Source organism: Hemiscyllium ocellatum, chromosome 17 (assembly GCF_020745735.1).
Source record: "Hemiscyllium ocellatum isolate sHemOce1 chromosome 17, sHemOce1.pat.X.cur, whole genome shotgun sequence".
In the NCBI taxonomy this organism is placed as follows: Eukaryota; Metazoa; Chordata; class Chondrichthyes; order Orectolobiformes; family Hemiscylliidae; genus Hemiscyllium; species Hemiscyllium ocellatum.
Window position 1 is genome coordinate 6,376,116 of NC_083417.1, and position 14,316 is coordinate 6,390,431.

General features: G+C 42.6%; 1 protein-coding gene across 4 annotated transcripts in view; it reads left to right on the forward strand.

Annotated features, from left to right (window-relative positions):
* LOC132823865 (cadherin-11-like) overlaps positions 1 to 13,977 on the forward strand; it is a 270,392-nt gene extending 256,415 nt beyond the window's left edge. For all 4 annotated transcript variants that reach the window (XM_060837936.1, XM_060837935.1, XM_060837938.1 and 1 more), the window contains 2 exons: positions 3,897 to 4,148; positions 12,456 to 13,977. In XM_060837936.1, coding sequence (XP_060693919.1) covers positions 3,897 to 4,148; positions 12,456 to 12,949 — 746 coding nt within the window. In that variant the 3' untranslated portion in view covers positions 12,950 to 13,977. The remainder of the gene's footprint in view (positions 1 to 3,896; positions 4,149 to 12,455) is intronic.
* The last annotated feature ends 339 nt before the right edge of the window (positions 13,978 to 14,316 follow it).

Below are 14,316 nucleotides of genomic sequence, written 5' to 3' on the forward strand. Positions count from 1 at the left end.
CCTATCCAGCCTCTCCTTATAACTTAAACCTTCAATTCCCGGCAATATCCTGATAAATCTCTTTTGAACCCTTTCCAGTTTAATAATATCCTTCCTATAACAGGGAGACTAGAATTGCACACAGTACTCCAGAAGAGGTCTCACCAAGGTCCTGTACAACCCCAACATAACATAACATTTAAGAGCTCGTAAAGCTTTCAGAACTGATGCCATTGTCTTACTTTCAGAATTTTAGCATCAATTTACCAAATTGCCCAAAAACTTTGCTTTCACATTTTTTTCAAATAATTTTCAGTGCATGGGTTGCAATCAAGTGATAAATCCCATTTTTAAAGAGATCTTTCATGATTTTGACATCTCCGTTAACCTTTTCTGTTCCACAGAGAATATTACCAGTTCCTTAATGTGACTGAAGTCCTGATAAATCTTTTTGACAACGTCTCTAAAACGCTAATATTTATCCCTTCAGTGGAGAGAATAAGCTCAGAGGGAGAACGGTGGAAGTCTGTGCTGAGAAACTGATTTCGAAAACCAACAAATAGTTAAAGTCAGAAATGTACTCAGTTGCCTGGGTTTAATGACCATCTCTCTGGTCATGTAAGTTGCCAGTGAACCCACAGTGCAAAATTAACATGCTTCAGGTGAACAGGAATGTGTGGGGTCTGCTTCACTATTAATTATTTTTGAACTCCCTGACCAGAATCATGGGAGATTTATTTTGCATTTTAACCCCTTGTCGTCCCTGTTCTGGGAGCATTTGATGAGGAGGGTGCTGAGGGAATCTTATTTTCAATTCAAAAGAGTTGAGAGAAATTTACTTCCAGAATTATGAGTTCAATGGGTAGAAGGAGCTTGACTCCCTATTTATTCCTGTGTTGCCCCTGTCCCGGGAGTGTTGATTAAAGAGAATTTTACTTTCTGTCTAAAAAATTAGCATGAGCTTTGCTTGATATTTAACCCCGTGCTGTCGTTGTCGCTGTCCCTGTCCCTGGCCCAGGAGTGTTTATTGGGGATGATGTAGAGGGGACTTTCCTTTCCATTGAGCTTTTAACTGTGCCATCCGAACCCTGTTCCATGGTCCACCCCACCTGATGGTGTACCACCAGGTAGCATTTCACCATCTGGTTGGTACCTGTCAGAATGGATCACCCATCTTTTGTAGAACCTGTAGATTCCCATTCCAGATCACACTGAAGAAACTGTAAGGTGACAACAAATATTTATCACAGCCACCTTTTACAAGAATCACCCTGGAGAGATTGCAAAAGGTACCCTGATTCTGGTAAAAACTTCCTGAGGAGGTGGGGGAGGTGTGTGGGGTGGGGGGGGGCGGGGGGGGAGTGTTCCTGTTGGTCAAACCAACAGTGTTAGAAATAACACCCAAGTAAAGGAGCTCCAGGGTTACTTCACACACGTGATACCCATTGTACTTTGTATTTAGAGTAGGCTTCCCTTGTAGGCCCATTTGTGCACAGTGGTACTATTCCTACCTATGGACCAGGAGGTCTGGTTTCAAGTCCCATCTGCTCCAGAAGTGTGTAATAACATCTCTGAACAAGTTAATTCGTAAAAGTAGGTTAAATGAGAAAAAGAGCCAGCTTCTGTGACTTTAATAGGGTTTGCCTGAAAATCAATCAATTGGAAAACACAAGTGGTGATTAATGGATGAAAAAAAATGCCACTGGTGATTCGGTGGTGAGAAAACTTGTTCAGTTGTATGTGATAGCATTTCTGGATATACAAAAAATACTGGGCTTAGGAGGGCCCTGTGTGATACAGTGGTAATGATCCAACCTCTGACTCAGAAGGCCTGGGTTCATGTCTAACCTGGCCCAGACATGTGTTCTGTTAGAGCGTGGTTAAGTGGAGCTAAGTCCATAAAATGTTCAGCCATGATCTTATTGAATAGCGGAGCAGTCTCGAAGGAACAGACAGCCTACTCCTGCTCCTAGTTCTTATGTGTAACAGGTTTCAAACTCAAAGGGGTTCCCCATCCAGCCATTAGCAAACAAACCCCCTAAATATGAGGAATCCTACTCCCTCAATGTAAGGAGTCCTGGTAGTGAAGCAGCCTCTATTTTATGGTTCCTGATGGTGTCTCCCATTATAAAAAGTGTCTTGATAGTGGTTTAACAGGAAGGATGAAGACAATTCCAAAGTTTTGAAGGAATAAATGCTGGAACTCAATGAAGTTCAAAGAACTAACTACACCCCTATTCTTCCAGGGTTGGTGGGATTCTAACTTTGGATCAAATTTCTGAGTCTATATTGTTTAATTTTGTGTTGCAGATAATTTTGAAAATCCAGGGGTATGGTCTACACTGACAATCTGGTATCTATTCTCCATCCTGAGACACAGTTGCAGAGTATCAGAATGTGGTCATGTAGTATTACTAAATTGTGGAAGCAGGCCATTCAGTCCATTGGGTACACACTGGCCCTCTAAAGTGCATCCCAAACTACCCCTGCATTTCCTGTGGCCAATCCACCTAACTTACACATCTTTGGGCTGTGGGAGGAAACCAGAGCACGCAAAGGAAACCTACACAAACTCTGCACCGACAGTCACCTGAGGCTGGAAATGAACCTGGGTCCCTGGCGCTGTGAGGCAGTAGTGCTAACAATTGAGCCACCTTGCCACGCGTACCACTGTGACTCAGAATAATGTCCAGCTCACTTCAGAATCTTTTGAGTTTTTATGTAAAGGCAATGGAAATTCGGAACTCCTTCCACAAGGCATGGGATGAGTTTGTGTGAGGGAGATGAAGTGGTATCAATTTGAAATCTCCAAATTTTTGTGAGGTAAGAGTACCAAGGGATTACAAGGATGATGAATGAAGTTGAAGGAGAGAAGCTGTGGTCTAGCTAATTCTATAATGGAATAGAATCGAGGGGTTGAATGACTATTTAGGATTTTTAAACTCACTTTGTTAAGGATGTTCCACTTCTTATGGATGCCCTTTTTTTTTACTTATTCCAGTATGTAGTCATCACTGCCTGGGCCAGCATCTATTGCCCATCCCTTGTTGCTTTTGAGAAGGTGGTGGTGAGCTGCTTTCTTGAACCACTGCAGTCCACTTGGTGTAGGTAGATCCACACTACTGTTCCGGAGACAGTTCTAGGATTTGACCCAACAACAGGGAAGGAAAGGACGATATAGTTCCACATTAGGATAATAAATGGCTTATGAATCTGCTGCCCTTGGCATTCTGGATGGGAGTAGTTGCGGGTTTGGAAGGTGTTGTTTAAGGAGGTTTGATGGATTTCTGCAGGGCACCTTGCACTGCCGCTATTGAGCATTGGTGATTACTACAGGCAGGTGTGAATGTGGAAAATGATGGATGCAGTGCCAGTCACTTTGTCCTCAATGGTATCAAGCTTCTTGAGTGTTGTTTGGAGCTGGCCTCATCACACAAGTGGGGAGTATTCCATGTCGCTCCTGACATGTGCCCTGTAGGTGGTGGATAGGTTTTGGGGAGTCAGGAGGTGAGTTACTTGCCGTGGGATTCCTAGGCTCTGACCTGCTCTTGTAGCCCCTGTATTTATAACAAGTCATAGAGTAATACAACATGGCCCTTCGGCCCAACTTGCTCCATGCTGACCATGGTGCCACTCAGCTAACTCCAATTACCTACATTTGGTCCATATCCCTCTTAACTCTTCCCAATGATATAACTATCCAAATGGTTTTTGAATATTGCTATTGTACCTGCCTCAATAATTTTCTCTGGCAGCCTATTCGATATATGCACCACTCTCTGTGGTTTGTCCAGTTCAGTTCCTGGTAAATGGTAAGTCCCAGGATGTTGACGGTAGGGATTCAGAGATGGTACGTTAAAGGATTTTGTCCAACATCCTCTGTTAGCTCACTCATTACTGTTTCTCCCACACAACAGGACACACCGCTGACATCAAGGTACACCAAAGGGCAATGAGCCGGCGGAAACAGGAAGTCTACCTCTTGCCGGTGGTGATTTCAGATGGAGGGGTCCCCGTCATGAGCAGCACCAATACCCTCACCATTCGGGTGTGCAGCTGCAGTGCTGATGGGAGTGTACAGTCGTGCAATGCAGAACCCCTGACCTTGCCTGCAGGACTCAGCACTGGAGCACTGATCGCCATTCTCACCTGCATCATTATACTGCTCGGTAAGCACAGAAAGGAAGTGAAGTCAGACAGGAATAAGGTGAGACAGGAAAGGAGTGAGGGAGAGTTGAAAGAAAGGGTAAAGAGATATGTATTAACATGGGGCATGTTAGGCTTGAGCCCATGCCTTTTGGCTTCGAGGTATGGATGCTACCACTGTACCAGAAGAGTAGGGCAAGGACCTTGCAGATATTTCCAGATCAACGTGTTCAGAGATGTTATTGTTCACCTCAGGAGCAGCCTGAACTTGAACCCGGGCCAAGGTTAGAGTGGTGCTGGAAAAGCACAGCAGGTCAGGCAGCATCCGAGGAGCAGGAAAATCAATGTTTCGGGCAAAAACCCTTCATCAGGAACCCGGGCCTCCTGGTCCAGAGGTAGAGGCATTGCTGCCATATCACAAGAACCCTGATTGGCGGGTATTATGTTTTCCTCACATAAAGCTGCCATCAAACCACTCGTACTTCTGATTAAAATGGCAGTTAACAAGCACTCCCTGCCATCTTTCACATGTCAGGATATCCCAAAGGTACAACGTAAAGCTGCAAACATTTGAGGTGAAATCACTGTTGCTGAGTAAAACAATATAACCAAGTCATAAACATGAAGTCCCTGTAAGCAACAGCGAGGTAATGATGTGCTTTAGTGATGTCAGTTGAGGGGTAACTATCAACTTGGGAGATTCAGTCAAACCAACTTGGTCATAGGTGTACTGTTGTCAAAATCTTTAAGCCAATGACAAGAGTGCAGAAGGTCTTGATTTTAAAGTCCCATCCAAAATAAGACACCCCTGAGAGCACGGGATTGGCTAATTGAGGCACAACAGTTTCAGCTATGTTTGTGTGACTTCTGGGCTCATTTATGGCACAGACAGAGGCGATTTGATCCATTGCATCATCAATCGCCAACAAAAAATGTGGTGACACTCATCCCGTTTTCCAGCTCTTGGCCAATCACCTTGGAAGAAATGGCAATGTAAGTTAATATCTAAGTACAGCTCAATTGTCATCAGAAAGTGAGTTCCAGACTCCCATCACAATCTAGGAGAAAAAGAACAATTCAACACAATACTCTTCTTAGCCCTCTACCACTTCCCTCAGATCTATGATCCCTGATTATTGATTCCTCTACTAATGGAAACGTAACTTACTCCCATCATCATTTTCCACACTTATATCAGGTCCAAACTTTGCTTCTCCAAGGACTGGGTAAGTGGAGCTGAGTCCACAGAAAGATCAGCCATGATCTTATTGAATGGTAGAGCAGTCTGGACGGGTCAAATGGCTTCCTCCTGCTCCTACTTCTTCTGTTCTTCTAACAACCCCAGCCTATCCAATCTTTGCACAAAGCAGAGTTCCTCTAGCCCAGGCCTTGTAAATCTCCTCTGCACCCTTTCCGTGGGATCACATCCTTCCCACAGTGTGGTGACCAGAACTGCACACAGTACTCCGGGTGTGGCCGAACCAGTGTTTTATCTGTTGTATTATCATCGAACATCGGAACAGGAGTAGGCCATTCAGCCCCTCCAGCCTGCTCCATGCCAGATCTGTGGCCTAACATCATGTACCTGCCAAATGGACTGTAATCTTCAAGAAGGCACCTCACTGCCTCCTTCTCAAGGACAGTAAATGCTGACTGAACCAGTGATGCCCCTGTCCTGTGAGTGAATAAAGAAAAGTGCTTCCTAACATCTCTCCTGAACAGTATGGACCTAATTTATGGACTATGCCCTCTGGTTCTAGAATCTCCAACCAGTGGAAATAGTTTATCTTTATCTCCCCTGTCTTTTTATGTTATGTTTCCCGCATAAAACACTGAAGAGATGAAAATGTTTGTCCTTCAGCAAAATGCAGGCTTCATGAAGGCTTGCTGGCTGAGTGATGTCTTTTTGTTTTGCATTAACATCTTCCCCTTTTGTGTTAAGTGCATTTGCACATTTGCTGAAGGTGGTTCAGAGTTACAGAGAGCTATGGCTTTGACATTTAGTCCCTGCTCTTAGATGGAGACAATCAGTCATTTGACAATACCCATTGACTGACCAGTTTGCATTTACACTGAACAGACAGGTATTTGAAGCATGGATTTGAAAGGCATCATTCACTCTGCCGTGGTGTTTTTTTGTTTCAGTATTCATTTACAGGATAAGGGACTAGGCCTGCATTTATTGTACATCCCAGAGGGCAGTTCAAAGTCAACCACACTGCTGTGGGTTTTGGGGTCAAATTTAGGCCAGACCAGGTGAAGATGGCCGTTTCCTTCCCAATAGATGGGTTTTTCCAACAATTCACAATGGTTTCATGGTCATCATTGGATTCTTAATTCCAAGCTTGTTTTTTTATTGAGTTCAAATTCCACCATCAGCCATGGCAGGATTAAAACCGAGGTCCCAGGACATTACCTGGGACTCTGGATTAATAGTTCGCTAGATCATTGCTTCTCCAGAGGGGTACAATGCGTGTTATATTATGGTGACCACCATAAGAAAGACAAGGCCTTTTAGCACATGAGCATGGCTTTGATATACAGGAAAATTATGGCTGGTCTGATTCTGGCCTTATCTCCTCTTCCTTGCCTGTTCCCCATTGCTCATGATTCACTTGTCTATTGAAAAGCTGCCTATCTCAATGACCCAGCCTTCTGTTGCCTGTGAAGAACATTCCACAAACTATTGACCCTCTCGAAGAGCAAAACAAAAATTCTCCTCATCTCTATCTTAAATGAGAGTTGCCTAATTTTTAAACTGTGGCCCCTGGTTCTAGAATCAGCTGTAAGGGAAACATCCTCCCTGCATCTATCTTGTCAAGCTCGCTCAGAATCTTAAAATGTTCCAATAAAATCACATGTCCAGCCTTCTGCACTCCAACTAGTGCAGCTCCAAACTGTTTAACCTGCCCTAATTACTGGAATCTTCACTGAACTGCCACCAGTCGAAGCCTCTGCTTATTTAAGGTGACCAGTTAAATCAAAATGAACCATGAAAAGTTATAAAGGAGCATGAGCAAATAGATAACGTTTACCACGTGCCTTGGCAGGAGTGTACAAGCAGATGGGGAGATCTGAGTGGTCTGGTTGAGAATCCAGACAGTGTAAAAGATGTACTGCCTGAGTAAGAACCTAAAGGGTAATTTCTATTGGAATTTGGTTTCACTGTTAAGTTGTTGGGACTAATAGTCCTCTTTTCCCTTCTCTGAGTCTCCTTTGGAAAGATTGGATTGATGGGAACCAAGTAAGCAGGGCATTATTTATAGCTGCATAATCCCACTAACATAGTTCCAAGAGGCTGTTCTGTTCCAGCAAATGGAAACAGACACTTAACCACTTAAGGAGATACTGGGGCAGGTGACCAAAACCTTCGTCAACAAGGTAGGTTTTTATCAAGTATCTTAAAGGAGGAGAGATAGAGGTCAAGACGTTAAGGTCAGAACTTCCAAAGCTTAGGGCTTTTGCATCTCGAACCCTGACTGCTGATGTAGGGCAGTGAAAACTAGGGAGGAGAAAGAGATCAGTGAAGAGTGGTGACTGTGAAGAGTTGGAGAAGATTACAAAGGTAATGGGGATTTGAAAGTGAGGACGTGAATTTTAAAACTGAGGTAGACTGGGAGACAATGTAGATCAACCATGCACATGAGTGAACAGAACTGGGCACAGGACTGGAAAGGGACACTGGAATTTTGGGTGAGCTCAAGTTTGTGAAGGAATGTAGACAAAGAAATATTATAACAGCCTAGGAGTTAGAAATGAGTGAAAGAGGGTGGATCTGGGAATACCTAGCTTTAGATTTAAATCTGTTAGCACATAGATTTTAAAGAGCAGTGGGAAATGGAATGGTACCCCATACAGAGAAAGCTAATATACATACCTGAGGGGGATAAAATCACTCTGCTGGTCCGATTTGTGTTTAATCCTGGAGCAGCGATAGGCATCTGTTCTGCTTCTAAAAGCATCTCCATTGGTCTTGGAGGAAGCTCAGGAAAACACCAAATCAACAACATGAATGAAGGAAAAGCACCTGTCATTCAGATTTTTCTGAACCAGTAACCTTCCATGGGTAGATATTTTCCTAACCAACCTGTACAGAGATGTTATTACACACCCTGGAGCAGGTGGGACTTGAACTTGGACCTCTTGGTCAGAGGTAAGGCCACTACCACTGCACCATAACAGCCCTTCGCAGCCTTTCCAAAGGTGATGCAGATTAAATGCGCGTAATGCCCTACTTTATTTGGTGTCAGTCTACCTGGGTTCAGGCCCATTTATCAAGTGGCAACACTTGAGCTGTGAAAAAGCAGATTAAAATTTCTCCAGCCTCTGTTCCTCATCAGCAATGTTTCTAGAATTCTCTGAAATCACTTTCTGATTTGACGCTTTGAAGTGCTCTTTATTTTTAAATTTTAATTTATATTCACTGTTACTTTGTGGCAGCTTGTTGTGAGTAGTTATTGCTTTCCCTTCCACTACCAATCAAATTAAAATCTTATAATTGCGGCTGTAGAATGTCACTCTGTCTCTTTCAATTTTCTTCAAGAAGTCAAATGATTTTTCCGGAGTAGAATACCAAGAGAGACCAGTACAACAGCCAGTCTCTCGGATTGATAACAAAAAGTAAACATTCTGAAGTGGTTAAAATGCAAACTTTCCAATCGCTGTCACAGTCTTTGATGAATTGGCAGCACTGGCAAATGATGTGATGACCATTATGGAGACATGACTATCAACAGGCAAAGACTGAGGTCTTAATAATCAAGGATACCTGACATTTAGGAAAGCGAGGGAAGCTAGGAGGGATAGCTGTATTAATTAAGATTGGCATCACAACGCAGAAGGGTGTGGGAGGGAGAGGCAGTCTTTATTCAGGAGATCAGGATGTAGAACCATTTTAGTCATTTAGTCAAGTAACAATAAAGACAATAAAGTGGCTTGTGGAAGTGGTTCACGGGCTCCTAAATAGCAACCACACTGTAGGATGGTGTGTACAGAAAGAAATAATGGCAGGGGCTGGGGCTATGGTTGTGAGGATAGTATGATGATAAGCATCGGTAATTTAACCTACATTAATACTGAATGAATCAAATTGTCAAAAGTAACCTCGATGAGAGTCCAGAGAACATTTCAATAACATGGTTCCTTGGATCATTCCAAGCATGTTCTAGAGGCACTCAGAGAACAGAGTCTATAGGATATGGTATTTTGCAATAAGATGGCAGTAATTAATAATTTCACAGCAAAGAATACAAGGCAGCAGTGGCCATAATATAACTGAACATTCTGACAATATAAATTCATATGAGAAAGAAAAATTGTAAGGAAAGACATTTGATTTGGGGTTAATGAAGCAACTTAAATATAGTATCAAAGTGAAAGAAAAAAAATGTATAGAATTCTATGGTACAGATGAGTGAAAATCTTGTGGATTTCACTAACCCAGAGTGCAGTAGAGGAAGTCTTAGACATATTTCTAATTAGTAAGAGGCTGAAGGTGAAACAAGTCTCCAGAGGCTGGTATTCTGAGACCAAGTCACCCTTATTTGGATGTGGAGAGTCCTTGACACTGATCCAGTTCCCTTAGTGCCAGCTCTCAGAGTGAATGTCTGTTTTTTTTATTTTATTAAACAAATTACAAAAACAGTTTACAACAAATAGTTACATTTACAGCTACATACAAGAGACAGCAATTTTACAAGGGAGAGGAGCAGCAAAGCCAGGCCCCAAACCCTACTGTTCAAACAGTTTACAGGGACATGAGGACAAACCTCAAATCCCTGAATGTCTGTTTATGTCAGTCAGCCAGGTCTCCCTGATTGGATCAGATTAACAGCCCCAATCAGGGAACTCATATTCTATGAGGTTCACCTGGCTGACCTCGTTAAAATCACTATAGAGCGGTAACAGAGAGTGGGTGGGAAAGTGGAGTTGAGGCCAAGATAACATCAGCCATGGTTGTATTAATTGGCGGAACAGGCTTGAGAGCCTGATTGCCCTCGTCCTGCTCCTAGTTCTTATGTTCTTATGGAAGTCAGAAGATTGGAGAGAATGCAATGAACGGCAAAGATGACTAAAAGATTTTAATGGAAAAGGAAAAGCTACAGCATTAAAAAAAGCTTATTAGAAATATAAAAGAAAGATAGGAAGAGTTTATGAGTTTTTATAAAGGGAAAGAGTCAGTGAATTGAACGTTGGTCCTCTGGAGAGTAGAAACTGAGGAATTAGCTGTGGAAAATAAGCAAATTGTGAAAGTAAAGAGAGAAAAGAACTTTTTTTACACATTGGGTCCGAATGCACTGCCTGGAAATGTGGTACAATTGGAACATTCTAGACAGCATTAAATGATTAACAGAATAGAGACAATATGCAGTGGGGGTGAGGGGTGGGAAGGGCAAGGCAATGGCTCTAAATCATAATTGCTATGGGATAGCCTGCAGGAATGATGGGCTGAACATACTGCGTCATAACACATTTGTAATTCTGTGATAGGAAAATGACAGATTAATTGGACAGGATTTTGCAAGTGTCTCCACAGTAGAGAATACAAATAACATCTTGAAAATAATTGTGAACCAGAAGGTGAAAAATGTAAGGAATTTCAAATAATCACAATTACTGTGGAATGGGACTGAGAAAATCCTGAGAGCAAAAGTCATACTAGCCCCCAGGCCTTGATGAAGGGTCCCGATCTGAAATGTCCACTCTTCTGCTCCTCAGATGCTGCTTGACCTGTTGTCCTTTGTTGGGCTCCACACTTTATTAACTCTTGACAGATTTTGTCTGAGGGACTGTTGGAAAAATCTGCAGCCTATGTTTACTAAACAGTTTCTCCTTTCGCACTGCATTTAGGATCCTTCATGTTTGCAGAAACAAAGACAAAAATTGCTGGAAAAGCTCAGCGGGTCTGGCAGCATCTGAGGAGAGAAAGCAGAGTTAACTGCATTCTGAGGATGGGTCACTGGACCCAAAGCATCAACTCTCTCATTTCTCTCCACAGATGCTGCCAGACCTGATGACCTTTCCTGGCAAATTCTGTTTTTGCTTCTGATTTTTAAGACATCATCTGGTTAGGTTTTGGAATGTACTGTCTAGATTGACAGATTCCTTAGACAAGCTCAAAAGAGAAATTGCTGAAGGAGGGAAAATTGTGAGGTGATGGGAAAGTGCCAGGGAGTGGGTCTAACTGAATTGTTATTCGGAACTGTGGGTGGAGACTGGATGGGCTTCTGCACCTTTTGACCATGGAAGATTATTAGAGAGCATGCAGGGTTGAGGTTAAAATCAGATCAGCCGTGATTTTATTGAGTGAGGAATCTGACTCAAAGACCCAAGTGGCCTTTGCTTGTCCCTTGTTCATACCTGATCCATCACCTGAACATTGGATGGCACATTGCCAGGGCTAAGAACTCCAGTCAACCAATAATCTTCAGATCTCCTGCACGATATTTAACCACTCAGGAACGTTGGTGATGGTGGTGGTAGCAGGTGTGGGACTGGGGACAGTCAGGGATGGCTTTTCCCATTTTATTTAGCTCCCAGATTTCATAATCCCTTTTGTTTTTACTTCTCCCAGGAGCTGAAATGGTTTTGGGATCAGGTGACAGTGTATATTGTTTACAAAGTACGGTAACAGAGACTTGGAGAAATCTTACTGTGCTGGTGCAGACCAATCAACCCCTTTGTGTTTAAACTGGGTCTCCAAACTAGCATTATGTCCGCATACCATTCTCATGCCTTTTCCCAGTAGCACTGCACATTGTTTCCATATAAATACTCCTCGTTTACCCTCGTGAATACCTTGATTTGACCTGCATCCACCTTATTTCTAGGCAGTGTATTCCATACACTAATTACTCACTGAGTGGGAACAATGAACACAATGCAGACTCATATCAGATGTAATTTATGAAAATAAATCCTTCCACCATTATTTTCCCCCCTCTTTGATATATTGAGAAAAAGATTTAGACTGGCTCCACCAAGACAGTCAATACAGCCTCAAACACTCAAAACTGTCTTTAAGTCACCTGGAAAAATTAAAATACTTTCTGGTTTCAAATATAAACCTGGATTAATTGAAGTTGTCCTATTAGGGTGAACTTATGTAATGGAAAAGTTTGAAATGATAACATGACATACAATTGCAATGTTGGGGATCCTGTGAACCCATTACTTGACTATGCAAGTGGAAGAGTCTTCAGTTTGTTGACTGCGCATGCCCCTGGGTTTGCTACGTTGAGGACCTTTGTGAGAGATCAGCCGCTGAAGGCTCTTCTGTGAGTTAACCCTTTTCCAGACGCTAACCTGCCTGTGTTTTCTGTCTCCCTCAGTGATCGTGGTTCTGTTTGTGACATTGAGACATCAGAAGAAGGAGCCCTTGATCGTGTTTGAGGAGGAGGATGTGCGTGAGAACATTATCAGCTATGACGATGAAGGAGGAGGGGAGGAGGACACTGAGGCCTTTGATATCGCAACACTGCAGAACCCGGACGGTCTGAATGGCTTCTTGCCCAGGAAGGACATCAAGCCTGAGCTCCAGTACATGCCCAGGCAAGGCTTCTGCACAGCCCCCAACAGTGTGGACGTCGACGACTTCATCAAAGCCAGGCTGCAGGAAACTGACTGCGACCCCACCGCCCCTCCCTATGACTCCATCCAGATCTACGGTTATGAGGGGAGGGACTCAGTGGCTGGATCCCTCAGCTCTCTGGAATCGGCCACCACTGATTCTGACCTGGACTATGATTACCTCAACAGCTGGGGACCTCGGTTCAAGAGACTGGCAGAGTTGTATGGATCGAAAGAAACCTGTGAAGAATCTTAACACCTAACAGAGCAGTCAGGCCTTAAAATTCTACATCAACCTTTCGAGCGATGGAATGCTGGACTGAAACTTTGGTGGGATCGGACAGATTTACATCCTTTTTTTATTTTCATTTTTCTCCTTCCCCTTTTTTTTAATATATATATATATTATATGCTCAATTATATTGAGTGCAGGAACTGACATTAATGACATTCCTTTAACTGTTGAAAGACGATATTATTTGTCAAAGGTGGATAACTGTGAAATGGGCTCACCCAACACTAAGTCATTACTGTTTTCCACATCCTACTGCCTCGTTCTCTCGCTCAACGTCACATCCAAAACAAATCGAGAGAGAGAGAGAAGGAGAGACGCCAAACCTGGCTGGCCTTCGTCATGATTTCCCTGCGATGGTTTCAAAACAAAAAGCTGGGACAAAGAAGTGATTTAAACTGTAAGATAAAGCTTTAAAGGAATAATGAAAAGTGAAAATCAAATCAGCATTACATTTTCGGGCAATCAGTGTGGGAGGAGGAGGACCAAGATCATTTTGGCAGGTCTTTGTGACTTCGAAGACACAACACATGCCATCAGGCCGATGGACAACAAGACAGTCTGAATATTGAGCCTTAAATATTGAATTTAGTTGCTGACTACACCTTTTAAATTTGTGACAATATTCTCTGTGGTACAACTTGCAGTGATGCTGAGAGGTACAAAGGGGCGATGTACAGAACTCATCTGTCTTTGCAAGTCTGAAAGAACAAGACCTTATTCCTGTTTAAATCTTGTAAACCATTTTTTTTTTGCTTTAAGTATTGTGTTTAATATGTGTCAGGCACTGACCTGTCCCATCACAGTGAGAGATGCCTGATTTCTATGTCATTTCTATGTGTCGATTTGTACAATCTTAAAAGTTCTTATTTTAGTAAAAAAAATTACATGAAGTCTCAATAATATGACATGCAACAAAATGTTAAGGCATCACTATTCTATTTTATGGACATTGTACTGTTGCTTTATTATTGTGCTTCAGGCGGAGAAGCCGGACTTTACAATAAAAGAATTTTTCTACAAGTTGTAGTCAACTCTGCAGAGTTCTCTATTTGTATGTTAGGCTTGAACTGAATTGAATTGATTGTCACGTGTACTGAGGCACAGTGAAAAGCTTTGTCTTGTGAGCAATACAGGCAGATCACAGAGTTAAGTAGCGTAGGTAGTAAATAATAGGTAAACAGCGGCAAAAACAAAAACACAGGGACAGGTGAATGTTAAGAGTTTGTGAGTCCATTCAGTGTTCTAACAACAGTAGGGTAGAAACTGTTACGCACCGGCTGGTGCATGTGTTCAGGCTTCTGACCTTCTCCTCGATGGTAGAGGTTGTA